General features: G+C 37.8%; 1 protein-coding gene and 1 long non-coding RNA gene across 2 annotated transcripts in view; both read right to left on the minus strand.

Moving 5' to 3' along the window:
• Positions 1-25,494, minus strand: part of LOC134679018 (uncharacterized) — a 473,913-nt gene that overhangs the window by 74,683 nt on the left and 373,736 nt on the right. The gene's annotated exons all lie outside the window — the stretch shown is intronic.
• LOC134679003 (zinc finger protein 37) overlaps positions 57-25,494 on the minus strand; it is a 38,055-nt gene continuing 12,617 nt past the window's right edge. Inside the window, exon 7 of the mRNA XM_063537783.1 lies at positions 57-1,859. Coding sequence (XP_063393853.1) covers positions 1,475-1,859 — 385 coding nt within the window. The 3' untranslated portion in view covers positions 57-1,474. The remainder of the gene's footprint in view (positions 1,860-25,494) is intronic.

Below are 25,494 nucleotides of genomic sequence, written 5' to 3' on the forward strand. Positions count from 1 at the left end.
GGCCACGTTGCCACCACCGTGCTAGAGGATCGTAAAACAGTCAATGCTGACTAGTATACCATAAGTTATCAGCGAATTCCTAAAAAACAACCCCAGACGTCGTATAATACTGTACCACGATAATGCGAGCTCGCACACCGCTAGGCAGACAATTGAGATTTTAAAAGAGCAAAACGTCGGAAATCTGGAACACCCGCCGTACAGTCCAGACTTAAGCCCCAATGACTTGTTCGCTTTTCCAAAAATCAAGCAACGACTTCGTGGGCAACGGTACCGAACGCCTGAAAAAGCGGTTGATGCATACAAAACGGCCATTTTGGAGACCCCGACCTCGGACTTTAATAAGTGTTTCGAAAACTGATTCGACCGAATGAAAAAGTGTATTACGTATCACGGTGATTACTTTGAAAAACAATAAATACCAATTAACACTTATATTGTCTTTAGTTTTACCAAACGACAGAACTTAAAAGGCAGCCCTCGTATGTGTAAAATGCAATACAATTTTTAACAAAAACGTGTTACACATCGTATGGGCGTTTATTGGAATTTTGTTTAATTTATTCATATTCTACGACTTTGCAAATATTTAACTTGTAAATCCTTCTTAAAAATCCACCTAAAGGTGATGATGAGCGTATTATTGAAATAAAAATGCATGCAAGAACTGCATGAAATGAATGATGCTACTGCTGTCCGGTCTACTGTCGAACAAGTCGGCGGTGTACTAAACTCCATGTACATAACAATAACCACAGATAAAAAATAAATATAATTGGTGAAGGTCATGTGGGGTAAGAATAGCATAGCATAGTTTATTTTGCTCGGGGCAAGACAGACAGTATGGGAATTCCCTACAAGTGTGTCTTGCCCCAGTGGTCTTCTTACCCCATCTAACCATACTGCGCTAATCATATAGTGCCAATTTAGTAACAGTATAAAAATATAGTTTTAATTAACATGTATTCCAGTGAACTAGAATAATTTATAACTAAACGTAGAAGACATTTAATATCAGTATTAACTATTTACAATCTACTGCAGGCTTAGTACTTTCATAGCCACAATTTTACCTATTATTCGTATATACATTATTTACTAAAATTTTATATTTTCTAGGCAACATGTGCAGTAAGAAATTAATCGGTAATCAAACTAGTTTACATGCCATACGCATGTTAGGTTCGTGCACCCACATGAAATAATAATATGAGTGTCATTGAGTGTATAAAACACTAGTAATTAGTAATACCTTTCTAAGTCACAGTGGAATCATTTCATGGACCTGAGTAACTACTAAATCAACAACTTGTACGAACGCCAATTGTTTACGGCCATAGGATCTCTTATTGTTTGTCGTTAATGTGGTTTTTGTAAAAGTACTGTTATTTCTTCACATGAGAAGTAGTGAACTGCCTGGCTCTAATGTGGCTGGCAGAGTGACTAACTCTGCCCGCTCACAAAGAAGTAACAATCAATGTTGATACTCCGGTCTCAATCCAAATTCCTGGACATAAGCATTGGTCCACGCACTGCTTGAAGTCGGTATTTTTTCCGTGGTATCTGGGCTCGGTTCCTCTTTAGTAGTAGTTTCGTTAGACGAATGAGTTGGCGATCGTCTCGCTTGCGCTTGAGCCTTAAGCATTTTGCTCATGGTGTTGCGTGGAGTGGGTGGCGGCCGCTCTAGCGTTCGTCCGTGGACGACGGATACGTGTCTCTCAAGCATATAGCGGCGCTCGAATCGCTCCTGGCAGAAATTACAGCGGAACAGACGGCGCCGCGGTGGTGGCGTTGCAGGTGTCGCCGGCGCTTGCGCACCCTCGCCGGAATGCGATTTGCTGTGAGCTACCAAATTATACCTGCAATATACAATTATTGAATAAGAAAATATTTCAATACTATTTTTACAGTATATATGGTTTAATTTTCCCGCACTAGTGCGTAAATGTGCGTGCGTATGTCAAAAGTTAAAAGGGCCATATGTACTGTAAAACGTTGTACGATACACGTCAGAATAGGTAATTCGCAACTCGTGTCGATTTGAAACACTCCCTTCGGTCGTGTTTTAATTTATCGCCACTCATTTCCAATTATTTCCTCTTTTCTAAAATAGTTCGTAAATAGCTATTTCCTTTCTCATGCTCTGAAAGAGGGTCATTGTTGTTCTAAATAAAAGGTGTGCAGAAAACGATACGTTTCTGCACTAGAGCAATTTAGGTTCCAAATAAGATTTTATAATTTTTTTACGATAAGCAAATGAAAGGGTCTGGCCGGACCGCAATAGCAAAATCGCCCCTGGCTGAATTTGAGATATTGTTATGCGCGATTATTCGTTTTATTAATACATATACTTTTGGTGAATATTACCTATGCCTTAAACGATTACAGTTTGCAAAAAAAAAAGAAATTTAGTTTTTATTTTTTTTATGTAAAACCACGTATCCGATTGACTTGTTCTTTGGATATTTTATAGATATATTAGGGATACATCTAATAAAAAAAATCACTTTCTGGCTTTTTTATTAAGTAGGTACATATTTTTTTGTGTTTAAGTTTTGTAGTTTCTACTACATATGAGTTAGCGACACCTACCATATTTTTGCATATAATATCCGCATTTTTATACTCTATTTAGTACCTTAAATATCGTAGATAGGATATTTTGCTGAAAGAAGACTCGTACAGTGTTGCCAACCTTATTTTAAATGTCATCTCTGACATATAAGTGAACCATAGACATGTTTTTTTTTTAATTCATTCAATCATTCATTCTTTCCCGCCCGTACCCTCCATTTATGCTACTTCTTGAATTAAAAATATTTGTTACTTTTTCAATTTTATTTCAAAGTAAGTGCTTGGTCGTAGAAAAAGTATTGTATGCAACGTTGTTTAACTGAGTCAAAAAATACTCGTGGCGTCTTTATTACCAATTTTCGGCTTCGCCTCAAATTGTTACTCACGCCACTCGCCTTTTTTGACCCCTCTTAAACAACGGTTGCATAAAATACTATAAATACGTCGTCTGTAAGCTACACAGAAAGCAAATTTAAAACAAAAAGAATGTTGTTAAATTTGAAAATGGAACAATTTATGAGGGCGTTTGTTTGAATGCATACTGACTAAGATATTTAAAAAAGAAGACAAAATTTTAAAATGTTGTTCTTAAATTTGAAAATGGAACAGTTTGTGGGAGTGTTTGCTTTTCGGATATTTATCTTTATCTGTTTAGTCTTCATTCACTTACACACGTGTTATTGTGTTAATTTATTGCGGACATGGCATATCATATCAAGTAAGTTTTGATTTAATGGAAGCATATTTTTTGAATAATAAAGACATCTCTCGAAGTTTGCGGTGGTATAGCGTAAAATATCCTGACAGACAAATACCGTCTCGTAAAGTTTTAAAAAGGCTTGTAAATAATTTGAAAACTCTGGGACGTTTTGATCAACGCTCAAGACAACTACAGCAAGAGAACCATACGATCAACGACGAAGAACTTGAGATTTTAATTTCGGCTTTTCCGAAAACATCGGTGAGGGAAGGTGAAAATAAAATTGGAGTTTCAAAAAGTAATATAAACCGTGTATTAAAAAAAAATACGGTTTTAAAAGTTATACTACTTTATGGCGCCGAGACGTGGCCGGTTCTTGGAAGGCATGTTCAGGAGCTTCGCGTTACAGAGATGAAGATGCTGCGATGGATGTGCGGCGTTACGCGCGCTGACCGCATCCGTAACGAGTACATCCGTGGCAGCCTCGCAGTCCGTGACGTAGCAGAGAAGCTCCAAGAATGTCGCCTCCGGTGGTTCGGCCACGTTTGTCGCAGGCCAGCTGACTACGTAGGAAACATATGCCTTAACCTAGCCCTTGACGGCCCCCGACCCCGCGGCAGCCCAAAAAAGCGATGGCTCGATGTCGTGAAAGCAGATATGAGCGTGAACGGGCTCACACGAGACGACGCCCAGGATCACGCAAAGTGGAGGAAAGCAAGTCGGAAAGCGGACCCTGGCAAAGGCCGGGATAACGCTAGGTAGAAGAAGAAGACGGTTTTAAAAGTTATGTTGAAGGACGAACCAATTCAAAAATTACTTCCGGGCAATACAGAAAGGAGAAAAAAATTATGTCTTGATATCCAGGCACACTTGCTCGAAGATCCTAATTTTTTGAATAATATTATTTGGTCAGATGAATCTAACTTTAGCAACAACGGTATGTATAACCGCTACAATAATCGTGTTTGGTCTAAAGAAAATCCCCTGCGAGTCACTGAAGCGAATAACCAAGTGCGTTTTTCATTCAACTGTTGGTGCGGAATTTAAAAAAAACGGGTTTTCTTAATCCATTTTTACCAAGGAACCTTGAACACAGAAAAGTATTTAGAAATACTTCAAATTTTAAGAGATGAGATAAGAAATCTTTCCGCGGCGGAGCAAGAAAACTTAATTTTCGAACAAGATGGAGCTCCGGCTCATAATAGTCGGAGAGCAGAAGAGTTGCTAAATCAATGTTTTCCTACTTGGATTGGTACAAATACCGATTAGATGGCCGGCAAGATCCCCAGACCTAACATCATTAGATTTCTTCTTTTGGGGATACGTGAAAGATTTGCTATACAAAAAGCGATACGACAACGTGGGCGAGTCACAAACAGAATTGAACCATATCATATCGAGTATTCACCATAATATGATAAGAAAATCAACAAGCAGCGGACTTATTAAAAGATTGGCGATTTGCGTAAGACAAGAGGGATCACATTTTGAGCATTTAATTAATTAATTTACAAAAAAAAACTTAATTAACTTCGGCAGTTTCATGTATGATTTTAATTTGATTAAAATGATTAATTTCACGTTGTTCCTTCCTTTTAAAATACTATGTTACTTAAGAAGAATTATTATTTTTTGTCCATTCTTCCGATTGGCATTATAAAACTAGCGGCTTTTTTTTTAAGTCGGTTCGATTCCCAGACGAAGCAAGCAATTCTTACTTATGCCAATTAATTCTTTAAATGCAGAATTACTAACTTTTAAAAATAACATAAAGTCTTCTTTCAGCAAAATATCCTATCTACTTTATTTAAGGTACTTTCCCTTCATGGCCCATATTCTTGGGACATCCTGTATATTATAACCCTCACTATGTATTCGGATACTTAGATCGACGTCATAATTTTTGAATAGGTATTGGAATGTACCCCTAACCTGGCGAGTGGTTACTTACTTTTTGAAAATTGGAACGCACCTTCAACATGGCAGCCGGCATTTTACTTTTTAAATATTGGATTGCGTCTCTATGGTTTACATGCACGGTTTTTAAAAAGAAAAAATGGCGGGAAATAGAAAAATGTTTTCGGCGGTCGCTACAGATGTTTTCATTAATAAAAATAAAATTATAAAGAAATTGTTCCTGAAACGTGTACCGACGTTGTACAAAATAACGTATGATGTAATTTTGGAAGGGTTATCAAAATGGACACTGAAATACTTGGTAAGTAAGAGTCAGCAGTCTCTTACAAATAAAGTAAGTATATCATTTGTATTTTTGAAATAACATATATTTTTTGAGAATATTAGACTCAATGAATGTTATTTTTCTGTTGGATATGATCAAATTCAAAATATTTATACAAGTTAACCTTCTGAAAAATATGTGACGTTCCAAAAGGTACCTACCTTATGGCGGCTGGCGCTTACGTCGCATAGCACCGCAATAATATTGGAGCGACGTTAATAATAACGTAAGCGCCAACCGCCATAAGGTACCTTTACCCATGGAACGTCACATATGCAGGTCGATTTGTTTCATGACGCACTACCGGAAGAAGAATTAGGTACTTGTGAAGGAAGAAGACATCGCGCTTTTAAGAAAGTGCCCACAAAGCGGTATAAATAATGAAGAGGCGTATACAATAACTTTAAGTGATTTGTATTGTAGTTCTTGTGCGGGCCAATTAGACCCGTCTATAATGTGAGTTAATATGTATTCTAATAAACTGTCAATTTTTAAGTGCAACTTCTGTAGTGCATCGTTATAATACTGACATTAGATATAGTTCATAGAGAATTGATAACTTGATAAGATACATAATTGCAAGTAAGAGATTTACAAAACATAAGTGTTATTACGGTAGATCGCTTTTAAGTATGTCGGCCTCCAACGCATCTAGTTGCAACATACATGATCGGAATTGCAGTAACTGTAAGAAACAATTTCGTAAAATTAAAGGCAAAAAACACTTCAATATCTCCTATTGATATACAATTCTTTTTGGTGACACTGTATGTTCATCTCTGCTACGACACGACATGTTCCTAAAGAACATCATAGAAGGAAAAATAGAGGGAAAGAGAGGAAGAGGAAGACCAAGAATCAATTACTTTAACCAAATAAAAGAAAAAGTCCAGGTCGTGTCATATCAGAAGGTCAAGGAGTTGGCAGAGGATCGGACGAGTTGGAGATTGCTCCACCGACAAGAGCACAGCTCTTAAATATAAAGAAGAAGAAGAAGTATGTTCATCGTGCCGCTCGAAAGCATATCGCATTAAACTAATACCAAACAATCAACAGTTGAGTAGTGATACGAGTCCAAACAGTGAAGATGAAACTGTCGAGTTTTTATGTTACTTGTAAAAACCCAGTTGAAAAGATAGAATTCACTTCAACGGACGGTTTCTACTCACAGGTACTGCTTTATTTGTCTTTGTACATTGAACTTTCAAACAGTACCAAAAAAGGCAAGACTTACACTAAAAGGAACATTTATATTCCAACGGAAAATACATGCTGTTCAATCACATTTGATTAATGGTTAATTCTATGAAGATGATTTAAAACTAATCGTAGTCTACTCAACCACAGCCACTGTAACCGTGAAAGAGATAACAAAGCTGTTTGGTTGTTAATTCACTGAAACACAGCTGCCTTTAATTGAGAAAATAATCAATAAAGCTAGCTCTGAAGAGCATTTCACTGTTTTGACTAGGTTTACTTGGGATTTTTTTTACATTATTCAAAGTGAACTAAACTCTTTAAACATCATCGTGACACTATGCAAGTTATCAAACTACGTACTGGCAATAGAAACAGATTAATCGGCTCGTTACTTCAACTTTCAAGATACCAAGTTGTGTCGGATTATGTGTCGAATGTTATTCACTGCTTTGAAAGAGATGTTCTTCCATTCCAACTTGGTGTCAATGCATTTAGTCGCCAGTGGCTTATTGACAATCACACATCGGAGTTAGCTAAAAAGCTTTTTAATGTGGAGAATGTTTTGATACTCATCGGTGATGGTACGTAAGTATGTGTACCACCAAAAAAGTAGCAACAATGAGTATCAACGAAAATCATAGTCCGGCCAGAAGAAAACTCATTTATGCAAGCCCTTCACAATTTGTACAACGGATGGTTTCGTTATATGTAGATATGCTAGGGCCTTTCCATGGCACAAAGAACGATCCAAGCACTATGCGAAAAGTCATATATACCCAGTTTGAAATATCTCATAAGCCCGGCGATATATTCGTACTAGACAGAAGCTTTCGGGACGTTGTAGGTTTTTTAGAATCGGAAGGTTACCGCGTAATGATGCCCGCTCTCAAAGGAAATCGGAAACAGCTAACCTGTACAGAAGCCAATGAATCCCGGTATGTCACAAAAGTTCGTTGGGTTGTGGAAGCAGTTCATGGGGCATTGAAGCAAAACTATAAGCAACTGGACGAGACTTTCGATATCAAAATGCTTGACAAAATACAGACCTCATTGCTGCATATTTTGTTAACCGTTTTGGAAAACCCTTAATTTGTGACTGTTCGCGCCCCTTTTCATTCATTATCATTCACATTCATCCATATCGCTCACTCTTTCTTTCATAAATATATTCGACCTCATTTCGCATGTCACCCGCCTTTTGCCGGCCTTTTCAACCGCTAATAAAAAAACAATAGAATTTAAAATTTAAGTCAGTGCTGTCATAAAATATACATCAATCGGAGAAAAAATACATTTCGCTAATTATGAATATAAAAGGTGGAAAGAGAAGAAGAAGAAAACGAACCGTACCACATATCTGGCGGTCGCCACAACCAGTCTAAATTACATCCAGGTAAGGTCGGCCCCATTACTCCCATAATCGTAATCACACATAGCCATAGCCCTTTCTTACTTTCGGGCTACGCTAATTTAGGTCCTTCGAAATTTATATTCCGCTCCAGTAACAAAAATATGACTGATATGATTTTTGAAAGAAAGAGCATCCGAAAAAGCGATCAAAATTGTCTAGCCACCATAGTAGAAGAGAGAGGTTTATTGCGGAAAAAACTTCAATTTCAAAGCATCACTGCTGCCGACGTTTTAAAGTACGAAATGAAAATTTTGTTTACAGGAACATATCAATACGGTCAAGCCATTTCATATTTGGCCGAAGTTTTGGATGAAAGACGTAACTTAAATATGGCATATGAAGACGTATAAATATGTAGTGTAACGTCTTATAGTGAATAAACCTAAGTGAGTACGTTTATTGTCAACATTGCCGTATAATTGAATGACCCTATTTACCGGCGGCTCACTGTACGCGGACTGCTAGGCCGCGCCACAAGAGGGTACTTTCCTGTAAGTATATTATCAACAAGACGAAGAAACCCTGAAGCTTCTAAAACAGCATGACCATTGTTGTTATTTTGGTGTTAACTTTGGTAAATTAAGATTAAAAGAGAGAATTTCGTATGTATCTTTATGCTGCTTGCATACATAATGGACCGTTAATTAGCACGATTTTTATCAATGTGAGTTGGTGGTGTGAATGAGGGTGAAGAATCAGACAAGTGGTATCCAGACACACATCAATACCTTTAAACGGTATTTCATTGTGTTTTTCAGCAAATATTATATTTATTACCATAACGTTCCCCAAAATTGTCAAAGACAAATTGCGCGTATGGCCACCAGGTGGCAGACTCCAACGCGCACAGCCCCTATAGAAAACAAGCAATAATTCAAGCGATGTAGAGACTATAGAAAAATAAGTAAAATAACACGTCTGTACACCATGTTGGCACTATTAAATTCGAAATTCATACCTACAAATAAGAGCTATTTGACAATTCGCGAATAAGCGACAGATTGCGACGCATATAACACAACATTGCGAACACGTCAATAAAAAAAAAGTCTCTAAAATGACCTTTTCCTCGCATCTGGTATGTTTTTTCCATAATCTGTAAACGCTAATCTTCATGAATATGAATTTTCGAGTAGCAGCATGGGATTTAGCAGCTGCCCTCACTGACCCAAAAAGAAAATTCACCTGTGTGTATAGAGATGAAATGGGGGAGTGGCCAGATGACCGAACGAGATGCACTTATAAACTTTCAGTAGGAGTAGCAGAGATAGCGCTATAATAATAGTTTATCCTTGTCACAGTCTCTCTTTGTTAGGGTTCCATACCCAAAAAGTAAAATCGGGACCCTACCCTCATTTTGTACCGAAAATTATAGACATGGCGTCTCCGTTGGTTATATCCTCTAAGGGCATAGTGCATAAATTGACCACATACTATAGATTAATTAATTACATTAAAATTAAATACTGACCGAAAAAGTATGAATGAGGAAAGAAAGGCTTATATATTCGCTATACAATACCATTTTAGTTAAGTAAAAAAGAGGATGTTCTTCTCCGTAAATGTTTATTAACTAAGTGGTTTCCAAATCGTCTCTGCCTTATAAAGGGTTAAAAAACAAAAAAAACATAACTGAAGTGAGAACCTCCTTTACGGATTTGTAAGCCGGTTAAAAATAGCCCACTTATAAAATGAAATGCGTTACACATACTATCCATTTTTATTGATATTTGTATTTCTGCCCTAACACGAATTTGCCAGAAAAAGAATCTGCCAGAACCAGAATCTGCCGTAACCAGAATATGTCCTTAACCGCATTAAGGTGAAGATCTGGTACCGACACCCGATATGATGAAGACGAATTATTGGAATTCAATTTTAATGTATTTCCAAGGCGTAACAGGTCTTACGCATTTAAGAGAGGGAAATTTGAAGGAGTTGACTGAATCTTCCCATAACTTAATTCGTCATTTTAACAGGAGTATGCTGCGGACATTGTCCGAATTTTTAACGTAGGTAAATGTAAAAACGCCCATCTTCAGAATTACTTTTCAGCTCGGTCTATAGATTGGCATTTCTTATTTCTCTCTCTTTTACAAAAACCGACACAAAGATACCTATTTTAAAACTTATTAATATTTTTAAATTCTACATAAAATACCATCTATCACAAACGCTGCACTATCCTAAAAACAAATCACTATTGACAGTGACAGTGAACAGTAAGCTGCAGAGATACCTGAACTGAGTCAACCTCAGTACTTTTTGTACCGAGACTGTAAGACACGTTCGCATGTTTTCGTGAAAATACGATGGATATTTTATTTTTAATTTATTTAGGATCACCAACAGACAATACATCATGAAAAAAGAATCAGTAGCTTACATAACATTAAAGGTAGACGTTTGTCCAATTATAGGTAGGTTATAATTTAATTATGCATTGCATCTGTACTGTAACAATTTCCAGTTTATACTACATATACGACAACACAATTTCAAAATAGTTTGATCCGAAAGCAAAGCACCACATTTTCAAAATTAACACACGATAATTTTTTTATTATATAAAAATGAAATTCGCAAAGCCAATTACATAATAGTATAGGCCTATACGACGCAGAAGCAAGCTCGGACTGAGTCATACTCCCTACAATGAACACAAATTAACGGTAATAAAAAAAAACAGATTAAAATTACACATTTCGCAAAACCAATTAAATAACTATTCTTGTTAACAAAAAGTTCGCAATAATTTACTAAATTCCACAGAAACAAAGTCTGAATTGCTATAACAAATCACAAAATTCGAAAGGAAAAAAATATGTTATCGCAAAACAAAATAATAGAACCTTAGAATTATAAATCGACCAGTCGAACCTAAACTGAAAATTTCTGAAATGAGTTCTAAAAGACGAAAGCAGATATAAGTAGGTAGTGTAATAGAAACTGGTTGCTCTGGAAACAATGTTCACCATGGTGATAATCATTAAAAATTATTACATAATAATACCTATTATGTTGAAACATGCATCTTAAGGTGGTTCGATTTTCATACAAAATTCAATCGGCTTTTATTAAGTAACCAACTACACACTATTACTACGTAAATATTTTCGCATTTATCTACTTTCGAATATTCGTTTGCGCTAAATTAATAGAAAAACTTTGTTTCATACAGAAATCATGCAAAAATCATAGTTAACTTTTCATCAATTTTACGTATGTGTGTCAAAAATGTCGTTTACATACATTGCGACGTTGCCATTCCATTTCCGACGTTGCTGGCGCGAATTTTCAGTGCTGTCATGTTTGGTCCATTTTTGTTGACACTGATACTTGACAGGTAGTACTTGGTACTTGATAGACATCAAAACTATCCCACGTTTATAATGTGACTTGTGATTTTTATTTTTTTGTGGATTGAAAATGATAGCAACGTCTAAATCCAGTTACAAATATCATCGGCATTCTGGTCCGCGAAAATCCAGGAAGAATTCGCACTCAATTGAAGCGCAATTATGATGGTGTCGTAAGTTACAATTTCACTCCTTGATTGTAATTTTCTCTTGCCCATCTTTAACTGTCGCGGCGTACTCTTGCTAGACCTCTGGTATTCGTGCTTCTGGATGAGATCGGGAAGCTCTTCGAGCGAATCCTGGTCTCCCGTATCCAGCGGCACCTAGTAGAGACGGGCCCGAACTTACATGACAGCCAGTTCGGGTTCCGAAGGGGGCGGTCTACTATAGACGCAGTGGCCGCGTTGAGGGATTTCGGGGTACTTGCGGCAGGTCAAAAGGAGGGAGTGGTGGCGGTGTCACTGGACATCGCCAACGCGTTCGGATCCCTCCCCTACACGGTCATTGGGGAGGCACTCCGGTACCATGGAGTGGATCATGGAGTGGAGCGGGGGTGAATCTGTCCAGGTCAAGGCCCACATCAAGTACTTGGGCCTTGTCCTGGACAGAAAGTGGACATTCGAGGAGCACTTTGCACGGCTGGCTCCTCGGCTCGTGGGTGCTGCCTCGGCTCTGGGCCGCCTACTGCCAAATTTGGGGGGGCCGAATGCGCCGTGTAGGCGGCTGTATGCGGGGGTCGTCCGGAGCATGGCGCTCTACGGGGCGCCAATTTGGGCCGGACGGCTGACGAGATGCACGAAGGCATTGCTCCGTCGGCCACAGAGGGTGGTGGCCCAGAGGATGGTGAGGGCCTACCGCACCACTTCTCACGCAGCGACATGCCTTCTTGCCGGCACCCCGCCTTGGGAGCTGGACGCGGGGGTGCTAGCGGAAAGGTACTGGTGGAGGGCGGAAGCGAGGGGGCGTGGGGAGCCCCCAGACGCGGAAGAGGCCGAGAGGGTGTCGCGGGCAGCCGCGGAGCGCCTACGAGATCGATGGAGAGATGCCCTGGAGGATAGCCACTATGGAACCCGAACCATAGGGGCTATTCTCCCGGTAATGGATGAGTGGGTGGATCGGGGCAAGGGGGCCCTGACATATAGGGTGACGCAGGTGGTGTCCGGACACGGCTGCTTCGGACACTATCTGCACAAGATACAGAGGGAGCCGGGGCCCCAGTGCCACGAATGTGGAGCGGCGGACGACACGGCTCAGCACACTCTAGAAGAGTGCAATCGCTGGGCCGTGGAAAGAGCTGCCCTCAGGGCGACCACAGGGGTAGCGGACCTCTCGCTACGCAGCATAATAGCGGCGGCGATGCTGGGTAGCGAGAGGAAATGGGAAGCGGTGGCCTCCTTCTGCGAATAAATCATGTCACAGAAGGAGGCGGCGGAGAGGATGCGAGAAGCAGCTGCTGACGCGCTTCCTCTCCGACGTAGACGGCAGGGTCGAGGGCGAAGAGCGTATGCTCGCCTCGAGCCCCAGTAGGGCTAGCGGGTACTGAACGTCGGAAAAGGGGGGGGATCAAGCGTTTCTGATCCTCCCCCAATGTGAGGGGGCCCTGGCGATAAGCCGGGGCTGCCGGAGGGCGCCGTGGTGGAATGTCATCCTAGTCGATCCCAGTGCGCCCTCACGAACGGCAGAGAGGGTGAAACGCCGGAGTGGGTTTAGTGGGTAGGGCCAAATTCTCCCCCTCTCTTGTCAGGAGAGGGGAAAGGAGCGGCGAGTCCCACACACCGTGCGTAAACGCATTCCCACTCCGTCAAAAAAAAAAAAGGTATAAAGCATTAAAGAAAAGTACCTCTAAGCAAAGAAAAGTACCGAAAAGTGTCGCGACGTACTCTTGCTAGACCTACTGGTATAAAGCATTAAAGAAAAGTACCGCTAAAACCATATAGGTTTACGAGAAAACTATACGATCACGATCACAGTATGACAACAAAATGTATAATTTAGGGTGGTATTCCATCTGTCTAATTTCTGTGTCCAATGTCATTGCCTCTCACTCTCTCATTAAAGCAAAATGTGAGACGTAATATACATTGGACAAAGAAATTGGATAGGTGGAATACCAGCATTATTTACAGATTAGGTACATTTTTTAAATAGACTCTCATTACCATACCCCGGCCGGCGAGAGCAAAAATGCGTTGACAGCTTAATAGTGCGATGACACACACTTTGGTCGATGTCGATAAAAACAACACGATGTACTGGACCACCGTTATGATATGCAGAAGTATTAATTATTTTTGTAAACAAAATTAAAACCAAGTGTTTGTATTTATTCAGTATTTTATGTAATTTTCGTAATATACAATTAGCATTTTTTCTAAATTTTCTGATTTTAAACTCCTTCGCCTTGCCGATAAAATCCATTTCATCCAACTAAAGGACCGTTCTCAATCTACTGTAGTAATCGGAGCAAAACGAAATAATTCATAGTGATTATGAATTTGTTCTGTATTAGGTAGTTCCACTCCTCTGCCAGATATCAATTTATTTAAATTGTTTAAAGTTAAAATGCCAACGTTCTTCTTCAACACATTCTGATACTTATTGTGAATAACTTTATAATAATAATAATTTTATGTTGATAGAAAATTGTTTTAGGTTTATTCTTAGAAACGCGTGGAGGTATCAAGTTGAAATAAATAACAAATACTAATGGCTCAGTTTAAAAAAAAATCGACATATGGATGTCGATAGAATAGTCGACTTTTAATTAAGCACTAGGAGCAGACGCATTTTTGCTCTCGCCGGCCGGGGTATGCTCATTACTGTATTCGATTTTTTTAATACCAAACTGTAATGATTTATTTCGACGTAAACAATATACTAACATATGGAGGAGTTACATAAAAAATATAGATATATATATATATATATATATATATACATAGTTTAGTTTTATATACATTTTTTGAGGGATCTTCACTCTTCAGTATAATGTTCAGTAGAAGATTCCTGCTCCATCTTCGCATTCTTCAAAAGCTTTGATACGTCGCCTCGCACCGGACTCCTGACTCTTATGGAGATAGCTCTTAGCACAAAAATTTGGACTTTAACTTTCAGCCATTGTGTATTTAAGTACCTTTTGAATACATCAAACTAGTTTTTATGTAGCTGGACTCGTCGATCTATGAACTCATAGATTCGTAACTTTGGACGCATAGATTCGTCAATCCAGCAACATAAAAACTGGTTTAAAATACAGTACGTAGCGGCCCCCTTTTTTAAATACCTGTTGTATTTAAATAATTACGATTTATTTTATTTAGCAGTGGCGCTAGTGTGCTGCGGAATAAAATGGGTTTCCATAGTAACATTTTACTCCTAGGGATAAAATAATCGTATGAAATCCCATTTTATTCCGCTGCTCTAACTTTTTAAATCCTGTAATTGCATATAAAATAATAGACCAAGGAAGTTGCATTCCGCCAACGGAAACCATTCGTTCAACCAGACAAATATGTCAAATTATCGTGAACTCGATGTTGCTTAGCAGCGCTAAAGGGCGCTGCGCGGTGCGGTAATACAATTTAAAAAATGCAAATAATAGGCGGCAAAGTTTATTTGTTGTGCAATACTCAATAAGTTACCGCTTGTTATTTTAACACTCGTAATAAACAAAATGAGTTCAAGTGACGAAAACGACATGGAAACAGACACGGCGCACCGCCTCATTTGAAAGCAGAAGAAAACTTAATAATGAATAACTTGTTCCTGCTAAGTCCAGGGACTTACGACATGTTTATGCTGTGGAAGGACAGCCAAAAAGCAAGAAACCTTACCTTTTCTGAAAGTGGTTTTAGCGTATTTCTGTGACCAAGCGAAAACTAAAAAAAGCCATCTTGGGTGACATACACTCTATGCTCAAATGCACAATCCAAATTATCACATCACATCAATATTTAAAAAAAACTATATACCTAAACCTTACAACGTTCCTGAAAAGACAGTCCACCGGCTACAAAAGCAAAAAGTCTAAGGTTTAGACTGGAGAAAATATCGACAAATTGTCCAGGAATGTCCAATATATCATTTAATAAAAACTAAGAGTATGCGTTATTTTTTGAATTGTATTCGCGTAACTTTACCTTTACTAAATTGAATTCGTTTGATTTCCTCACATAATTTGAGAAAAGCACTATGCCTCAATGGAAACTGGCATTTTCCGACTCGGATCTTTGTCAAGACAATGCCTTTTTTTCCATCCCTCGGCAACAATGTACTAAAGGTAGTGTGTACATATTTTTGGCACCTTCTCCGTGTCGATATTTAATACCTTGACTGTATAATTGTACAATACCTACCAGTGGCGGCGCGTCCATAAAAGCCGATTCCCACCGGCTTGCCTGTTTTTGGACGTTTGAGCAGAGTTGTAAAGGAAATATGTAAGCCAAATTAGCCCCGGCTTGCCTATGGATATGTTTGACGCGCCGCCACTGATACCTACCCACACCGTCGGATTGGTGTTTTAAATATCGATTACTTTTTTTATGTTAATTGCGTTAAAGTAGAAATGAGGTACAGCAAACTGCATTTTTAAGATGACGAAGCGTGCACAAATCAAACATGTTTCTAAGTGAAAGGCCTGAGTGGACACTCGAAGCGGAGCGTTCGGCGAGGCGTGCAGCGTGGCGTCGGGCTCACGAGTGATTTGAGCAGCGTGCACTAAGGCCGCTCCTATACGTTTGCATTTGTTTAACATGCACGCCGCACGCCCCGCCCCGCTGCACGCCCAACTCGAGCGTCCACTCAGGCCTTACACTATCGCTCCGGCCGCGAAACGGACGCACGACGCTGACGATGACCGCCATACATTGGTTTATCTACGCACATGTCATTAGTGCTCTAAAATCCGCACATAATCAGAAACCGAAGGAAATGGCCAGCATTATTACAACCAATTTTACAACGAAGAACTTTTATAAGGTAAAACTTAGATTTTTGTAAGGTTATGACTTAACCTTACAAAAATCTTTAGTTTAAATTTGGAATAGTTATCAAAACTCAAGTGAGTCTCTATTCTAGTATCCATAGACATTGTAACAGTTATCGATTCGAAACGTCAATTCAGTATGTTTTTTAAATAATAAACCGCACGACATTTGATTTTGAGTTAGTTAGGTACAGTCGCCATCAGATATATCGGAGCGGCCAAGGTGCTCACAAATATCTGAACACGCCTCTATTGTCAAGGCGTTAGAGTGAGTGTTCAGATATTGTGTGAACACCTTGGGCGCTCCGATATATCTGATGGCGACTGTACATGAGAATAGGGATTTCATTCGTTCGTCTATGATTAAAAAAAAACATCCGTCTTGACAGAGGATCGAATTGCCGCGATTCATTATTGTTGTCATTTGTTTGTTGGTTTTTGCTGTTACGAAAGTAGAATTGTGAAAAGTTGTAATTATATTTTAGTTGAAAATATGAGGAAAGACTCCGAGAACGATATGAACACTCCGCTGGATATCGTAAATGCAGCCATGATTGCAACAAACTTGTTGCCAAAAAAAACGAGAGCCAAATACGAGAATACATGCAAAGATTTTTTAGATTGGAGAATGAACAAACGCACGACTTCGATGTCCGAGAAGTCCAAGAAGGTATTTTTAGCTCCGACAAGAACTTTATAATCTACAGTATAGTAAATATGTCAACATTTTTAATAAAAACCATTTTAGTAGGTCCGCAATACAAAAACATAAAGGGCCGTACTTTCGCAGCAACTAGAAGTTACTGTGAAGCAGTTGTTAACGTGTCAAACCAGATATAGTCAGACCGTAAAAAGTCTGCAGCGATTTTGATAGCCCACGCAGTGCAAGTGTCATTTTAAAAGTCCAACTTCTATGAAATTATGACGTATAAATAACACGCTGCGTGGGCTATCAAATCCGCTGCAGACTTTAATTGGTGCGACTATACTAAATTCAATTCAAAATAATGAAATCAGAAATATAAACATACCATTAAACTCTTCAACTTCAAACCAAGACCCTCCGACTAAAATACAACCAGGACCATAAAATATATCCCATTTTTCCAATGTAAATGTCAATTACAACTATTATTTTGGCCCAAAATTATTTTAAGTATTACTTATTTTGATTTGTTTTATTAAATTTCTAAACTATGGGATTTAAAATCAAATTTGGACAACTAATGCGGTATTAGAATGATTTTAAACTTCTTGGTTTATTATCATATTACATACTTACTGGCCACATTATACTGAAGTACCAATTGATAAAATAAGTGTCAACATCGACGTTATTATCAAGAACTAGCTCGTAGGTACGCTACACTATACCGGTATAGAAATAAAAAGATAATGTTCCCAATGTGGAATCAGGAGGCAGAGGGTGTTCCAGCCGCAGAATTCGTTCTTTTGAGGGCATGCGAGAATATAACCGGATGTATCTTTCACGGTTGCCCCAACACATCCTTGATGTCAATTCCAGACATAGTTCGAGTGAAGTTACTATGTGACATGCATTTTTAGGGTTCCGTACCCAAAGGGTAAAACGGGACCCTATTACTAAGACTTCGCTGTCCGTCCGTCCGTCCGTCCGTCTGTCACCAGGCTGTATCTCACGAACCGTGATAGCTAGACAGTTGAAATTTTCACAGATGATGTATTTCTGTTGCCGCTATAACAACAAATACTAAAAACAGAATAAAATAAAGATTTAAATGGGGCTCCCATACAACAAACGTGATTTTTGACCAAAGTTCAGCAACGTCGGGAGGGGTCAGTACTTGGATGGGTGACCGTTTTTTTTTTTGCTTTTTTGTTTTTGTTTTTGCATTGTGGTACGGAACCCTTCGTGCGCGAGTCCGACTCGCACTTGCCCGGTTTTACATCCCACAGCGGACACGCATAATTATGCGTTGAACATTTAGCTGCAGGTACTTGGGATGGAATATTAGAAGCACCAAATAATCGCCAGGACTCCAACCAAGCATACGCTCAAGACATTGTTCGCATTATGCGAGAAGTTATTTTGTCTATACATTCGAAAGTGTCTTCTGTACTCTTTTTACATGAATAGATAAAGACTATTTTACCTTATTTTACTTTTTTTTTAATCCTATATATGATTAATAAAGATTATATGATAGATTCTTTCTTCTGTCGCATTGGTTTATACGAATAAATCGTTGCAAATTAAGAGACGCTTTTCTCCCATTACAACTTCATAAGTTTAAAAAGTTCTTATTCGCAACCAAGTTCCGATAAAAAAAAGTTCTCTTGGTTCTCAACTGGTTGTGAACAAAAAATAAACATTCTTTATTCACACCTGGTAGCGAATCGCAGTTGTGAAAACGGCCGGAATGCATACAAGTGATAGTCTTACCGCACCTTACCTTACAGTGATGAACAAAATAAATCAGATTCTAATAGGTAGATTCTCTTACACAAAAATTGAGCCAGACCAAGCATAATCTGCAGCGGATTTGATAGCCCACGCAGTGAAAGTGTTATTTTAAACGTCAAACTTCTATTAAATTATGGCGTATAAATTACACTTGCACTGCGTGGGCTATCAAATCCGCTGCAGACTTTTTTTGGTCCAACTCTATATGTTCTTATAAAACTATTGGTAGTTTTATAAGAACATATAGAGAGAGATGAATGTTGGCATTCATGAACTCCACAACGTGTTAACCTTAAACAAACTTGTAGCACATTTAATAATCTACTAGTATACTATTTCTAATCTACTACATACAACCAAAGGGTGTCAAGTCCGGCGATTCCGCGGCCGGCACTCTGACACCACGAGGTTGGGCAATACCTAAATCGTAGTCACATGTTCAAGTTTCAGTTTTTAGATAATATTTTATAAAATGCTAGTTTTATTTGTCTGTTTTTTAAGAACCCTTAGTTACAGAACTCAGTGTTAATGAACGATCCCATTCCCTATATATCCCCATTTATTTTATCAATATTGACATACCTGATGCTGCTACCTACACCTACAAGTAATTAATTAAATACAACTACACAATGAAATATACAGACTGAAAATAAAAATACTAATGAGTCATATTGTGCCACTCTTGACAATTTGTAGGGCCGATACGGACGGACTGCAACCCGACTGGGACTTTTATGAGTCGGCGTTGGTCGCCGTACAGTTCCCATACAAATTGCAGTCCGTCTATACCGGCCCTTAGTCATTTTAATGTATTATTTGAATTAGAAACTATTTCAGACAACTAAAAAAATTTGAAAAACAGATTACTACCAATATTTGCAATGCTTTCGAAAAATTGTCGGAAAAAAAGTACAAAATATGCAACTGGCGAATAGTGGACATACCTAAAATAAACAAAAGAAAGTCGTCTTGAGCTGTTGAAAAACGTAGGACAGGGTCAGTTTAATTGCGAAAAAGCATTACCTACTTGCATTGAAAAGGTCGACCTTTGGAGTTTTGGTGATCAGTAATGTCGACTGAGAAAAGCAAAAAGTATTGAGACAAGAAAACACTTGAAGGACCGAAACATTTTAACAAATTTAACAAACACAACAAGATAATGACCCAAAGCACACAACAAATGCATCAAGTGCCACAATCGCCCTAATATAAATTAATAAAATAAATAACTCAAATAAGTAGGTAGGTACATTAAACGATTCCTACTTCAGTGCATTAACAAAAGCTTGAGACCAAATCGACCCTGAATATGAGCATCAGTGATAGGAGCAGAACGAAACTATACAACAACATTTTAGACCAAGTTTAATTCGAGTTTATGCCAGTTGTATTATATCCCCAGAACAAACAATAATGACCAATGTTTTTATATTTAAGTTTCTTGTCTGATATTATATGTATTTAAAAGCAATGAAATGTGCTACAAGGTATATTCATGAATGAAATGTATAGATGAATATTCACGAAGTGGGATTTTGAATGTCACAGGGCGATACGACTAAAGAATACTATGATATTTAAAATATTGCACTGGTTGATGCGATGCCAGTCAAAAACAATATCTCAAATATGTGTCAATAGATTTTTTAGTCTGTTCCGATTCGCCCTGTGATCTGATTCGCCTCAGTCTACCCTACAGTCGACAGCAGATATAATTAATGATGTACACAAGCTTTTATTTTCATAAGACAAGCTGTGTCAAGTTCATTTTGAATACCTTGCCTGCTTAGCAACTTCTGCTGTTGACTGTATAAAAAACGATTTACCTGGTTTATTTTGTCCATCACTATTACAACTATAGGCAGTAAATAAATATATAGAATATTCTTTTCGCTAACAAGTTAAGCATTTGAACTTTTAAATCGCCAAATGGTTGACTCGTTGACGAAAATACTTTATGAAAACCGGCGGAACTCCTCAACGCTTAATACGTTATGTTAAGGTTATGTTTAATAAGGTAATATACCTACGGTTTCGAGCCCGAACTACTCGTAATTTAATAAAGTACCTACCCATGGTCCCACCCAGTAGTACCAATGCATGAAATTTGGCAGGCATCTTATCCAGGGATGAAAAAATGGAGGTGGAACAAAACGTCAAGTACTTGTTTGTTTGAAGCGGTTGTTTTAACTTCTCTGATTTGCAATTTTTCATTGTTTTAAAAAAACTACCAGTGCAAAATATACCCCCGTCATATTTCCAATAATGCCGTATAGGACTATACTTTGAGTTTAAGAACTCGATATACACTCGAGAGCAATAGTTTCAGGTCACTAGCATTTACTTTAATATCTTAAAAACGATGCTGACGTATTTAAATAAATTGAACATTATAGACAAATGAATAATCCTTCATTACACGTACCTATAAAAACTTATTAATTGACGTGTAGTAATGGCATAAAAAAATGATCGCTTTTTTTTACAAATTAGAATTTCTATTTTTCGCAACCGTCTTTAGTTTTGTTTTTGTTCTGTCATAAAATGTATTTGTCGTACCAAGACGAATTTATACTTAGGTACACGCGAACACTTGGATGGACGATTGAAGATTCGTCAAATGTCATGTCCAAGGACAAATCAAAATGTATGCATGTATGAACATGACGGAAGGGCAAAGGCGTACAGAAAACCAGGAGAAATATTTATCCAAGCCTGTATTGAAGAAAAGATGATATGGTGGTGGTTCGGTACTCGTGTGGGCTGAAATTTCTGCGAAAAGCCGATACTAATCGAAAATGGTACTCTGAATGGCGGAAGACACATGGAAGAACTCATAAATGAGCACGTTCGTCCATATATACCAAGACTCAGTGAGATGCGATTTTTATGCAATCCTTTCAGAAAATAGTCGCAAAAATACATTTAAAAAAATAGGATAATGGCGAACAGTAGATATAAAATTAAAAATGTCACTACCCTGAGCTGTTGAAAAAACGTAGGATGGTATTTTCATGCACGATACCGCCGTCCCCAATGGTACTGCTAGAGTACCTAGTGCAAAACAGTGGAATAGAAGAACATTTCCCAACAGAGTTCTAGAAACTTGCTGTACAGCATGCCGAATCACATTGCAGCTGTGCAGGCAGAACAAGGGGGTACAACGAAGTTTTATATTTAACAACAGTGTCGATTGCGGCGAGTTTCCTGATTTAATGAAACATAGTAAAATAACTCCTTTGTTTAAATCTGGTAGCAGCTCTGACCCCACTAACTTTAGACCGATATCTGTGCTACCAACATTCAGCAAGATTTTTGAAAAATTAGTTCTTTCACAATTAGTACGACATTTTAACGGCAATAATTTAATGCATAATAAGCAGTTTGGTTTCACACGGGGTCGCTCAACAACCGATGCTGGTGTTGAGCTAATTAAGCATATTTTCGATGCCTGGGAGGAGTCACGAGATGCTTTAGGTGTCTTCTGTGATTTATCTAAGGCGTTCGACTGCGTTTGTCATGAAACATTGATCAGGAAACTACACTATTATGGAGTTAGAGGATCGGCACTGAATTTACTTAAGTCCTACTTAAATGGTAGAATACAAAGGGTCGATGTGAGTGGACAGCGATCACCGGGGTCATTGGTTTCTATGGGTGTACCACAGGGGTCAATATTGGGGCCTTTCCTGTTCCTTATCTACATAAATGACTTGCCATTCCTTGTAAAGACCCACCATGACATAGTATTGTTTGCAGACGACACCTCACTTATTTTCAAAGTCAAACGACAGCAACAAGCGTACAATGATGTAAACGATGCTATTTCAAAGGTAGTAAATTGGTTCAATGTTAATAATTAAATTTATTGTTAAATGAGAAAAGACTAAATGTATTCAGTTTGTCACTAGTAGTAACGTAAGGCATGTGCAAACAAGTGTCATTGTGAAGGATGAGGAATTGGAATTAGTTGATAGTACAGTTTTTCTTGGTATAACTTTAGATTCTAAACTTCAGTGGGGTCCCCATATTGCTACTCTTTCGAGTAGACTGAGTTCTGCAGCTTTTGCAGTGAGCAAAATCCGTCAGTTAACTGATGTGAAAACAGCTCGATTAGTATATTTTAGTTACTTCCATAGCATTATGGCATATGGTATTTTACTGTGGGGCGGTGCTTCAGAGATAAATACCATTTTTGTTCTGCAGAAGCGGGCTATTCGAGCAATATATAAATTGAACCATAGAGACTCACTTAGAGATAAATTCAAGGAAATTGACATAATGACAGTGCACTGTCAATATATTTATGAGAATATTCTGTATGTACATAAAAATATTGTTAATTTTAGGAAAAATTGTGACATTCATAATATTAATACTAGAAATAAACATAAGCTCGCAGTGCCCTTCACACGGCTCCATAAAATTAAAAAATCATTCATGGGTAATTGTGTAAGATTTTATAATAAACTTCCAAACCATATTACTGAATTATCAATTAATAAATTTAAAAATTATGTAAAGCGTAAACTTATTTCTAAAGCTTATTATACCACACAAGACTACATGAGTGATAAAACAACGTGGGATTAATGGTGACTCGAAATAGATAATTCAATGTATGTACTTCTTTGTTAAGTTTTATTGACATTTGTTATTGACATTTAGATTTTATTCTAGTAACATTCTAGACTAGTATTTTTTATACAATTTTTTTTTATGTTTGACGATCTTTTTGTGAAATTCTTAGTATTAAATTTGATCTGTATAATAATCCAATATTACTATGGAATAATATTAACTTCAATAAATTGCTCTGATAATTAGCTTAAGATAATATATTATTATGTAAAACGTTCATAAGTGCTTGTTACTAGGCCTACATGAATAAAGTATTTTTGACTTTGACTTTGACTTTGTATAGTCTGTTCGGAAAGAGAGGAGTCGTGGAATGTATGGAGCCCAATACATTCCACGATTCTTCTCTTTCCGAACAGACTCTATTTATTATTAAGTATCTCTAGTTATTATCATCTGTGTCAAAACTAAATGTAAATATAAAATGTTCAATATTTTCAATTTAGGTCTTGTAAGCAAATGTACGCCTTATATACATTATCGTTTTTAACTAAATATATAAAGTATCAGTAATAAATATAATGTATTAGTAATATTGTCTACTAGGTTCAATTTCTTTAGCTTAGAAGCTTTATTAAGATATTCAAATGCTAGTGACCCGAAACTATTGCTCTCGAGTGTATATAAGCATCTTACGATCTCTAGTGATAGGGGAAAGTGCAACAGACCGTCTACCATGAGTTGCGTACTCGCGCGCGAGTCCATAATTGAAGTCGCGCGCGATAACGGAAGTCATGCTATCAGGTCTGATATACGAAGGCAGCTGAAAAATAATCAAGGTAAAAGATATATGGGCAAAAAATAATGACTGAAATGCATAGTTGGGTTTTTATTAGTGTTCCGTAAAAAAAATGTTTTTTTAGGGTTCCGTACCCAAAGGGTAAAACGGGACCCTATTACTAAGATTTCGCTGTCCGTCCGTCCGTCCGTCCGTCCGTCCGTCTGTCACCAGGCTGTATCTCACGAACCGTGATAGCTAGACACTCCTAGTAGATGATGGAATTGCGCTGTTACGAAAGAAAATGTAACCATAGTAAACAAATATTATTAGAAGTTACACGGATAAAGCAGTGAAAGATAGCCAGAAAAAATTTGTACTTCAAAATAATTCATGTGTATGTGAAGTGAGCGCATTGAAGGCTCAGTGCCGCGTAAGTTAACGGCGTTTGAAAGGACAGACGACTCAGATGTTGTGAAGATATTTTTTTTAATGAGTCGTGGGTAATAGGAAGAAATTATTCCAAGAGTGATGACCTGATGACTTATACGAGACCTAGTTTCTACACTAGGATTCCGAAAGTAAACGAGACCCGTGGAAGTTCAAATATGTGAAACATCTTCAGAAACTTGAAGTTCGACTGTCGACCAAAAACACTTATGGTTTTAGATTAGAAACAGAAAGATTTTTGCTGATTGAGACTGATTATTTACCAAAATGCACCAGTTAGGAGATGCGACAAAGCAAAGGAGCGGATATCTCCACAAGGAATTTAATTTCTTTGCTTAATTTACCTCTTTCCCTGTTTGTGTAAATTGCTATGAGAGAAATAGGTTTCGATACCATTGACCACATAACCTACAAGTCCAGACTAAGCCCCAAACGACTATTTGAGGATATACACTTTCGAGAAAGATATTCGACGACTAAACGCTGCAGTGTTATTATTTGCTGATTGACTTTTTGACCAAAATATAAGATTTTTTTTCATGACCTAATATAAATATTTGATAAATGTAATAAATACATTTCAGTAACTAAGCGATTACATTGAAAATGAAATGAAACGTTACATAAGAGTGTATTTTTTTTCTTAGTTAGTAAATTATTTTTCAGCTGCCCACGAAGATCAATAAACAGTCTGACACTCCGTAAAGAAACGATGTATCCTAAATGAGTTTGGGCTATTGGGGTTTCGGCTTAATTGTAATTGCTATAATTG

The sequence above is a fragment of the Cydia fagiglandana genome, chromosome Z (genome assembly GCF_963556715.1).
Source record: "Cydia fagiglandana chromosome Z, ilCydFagi1.1, whole genome shotgun sequence".
Classification (NCBI taxonomy): Eukaryota; Metazoa; Arthropoda; class Insecta; order Lepidoptera; family Tortricidae; genus Cydia; species Cydia fagiglandana.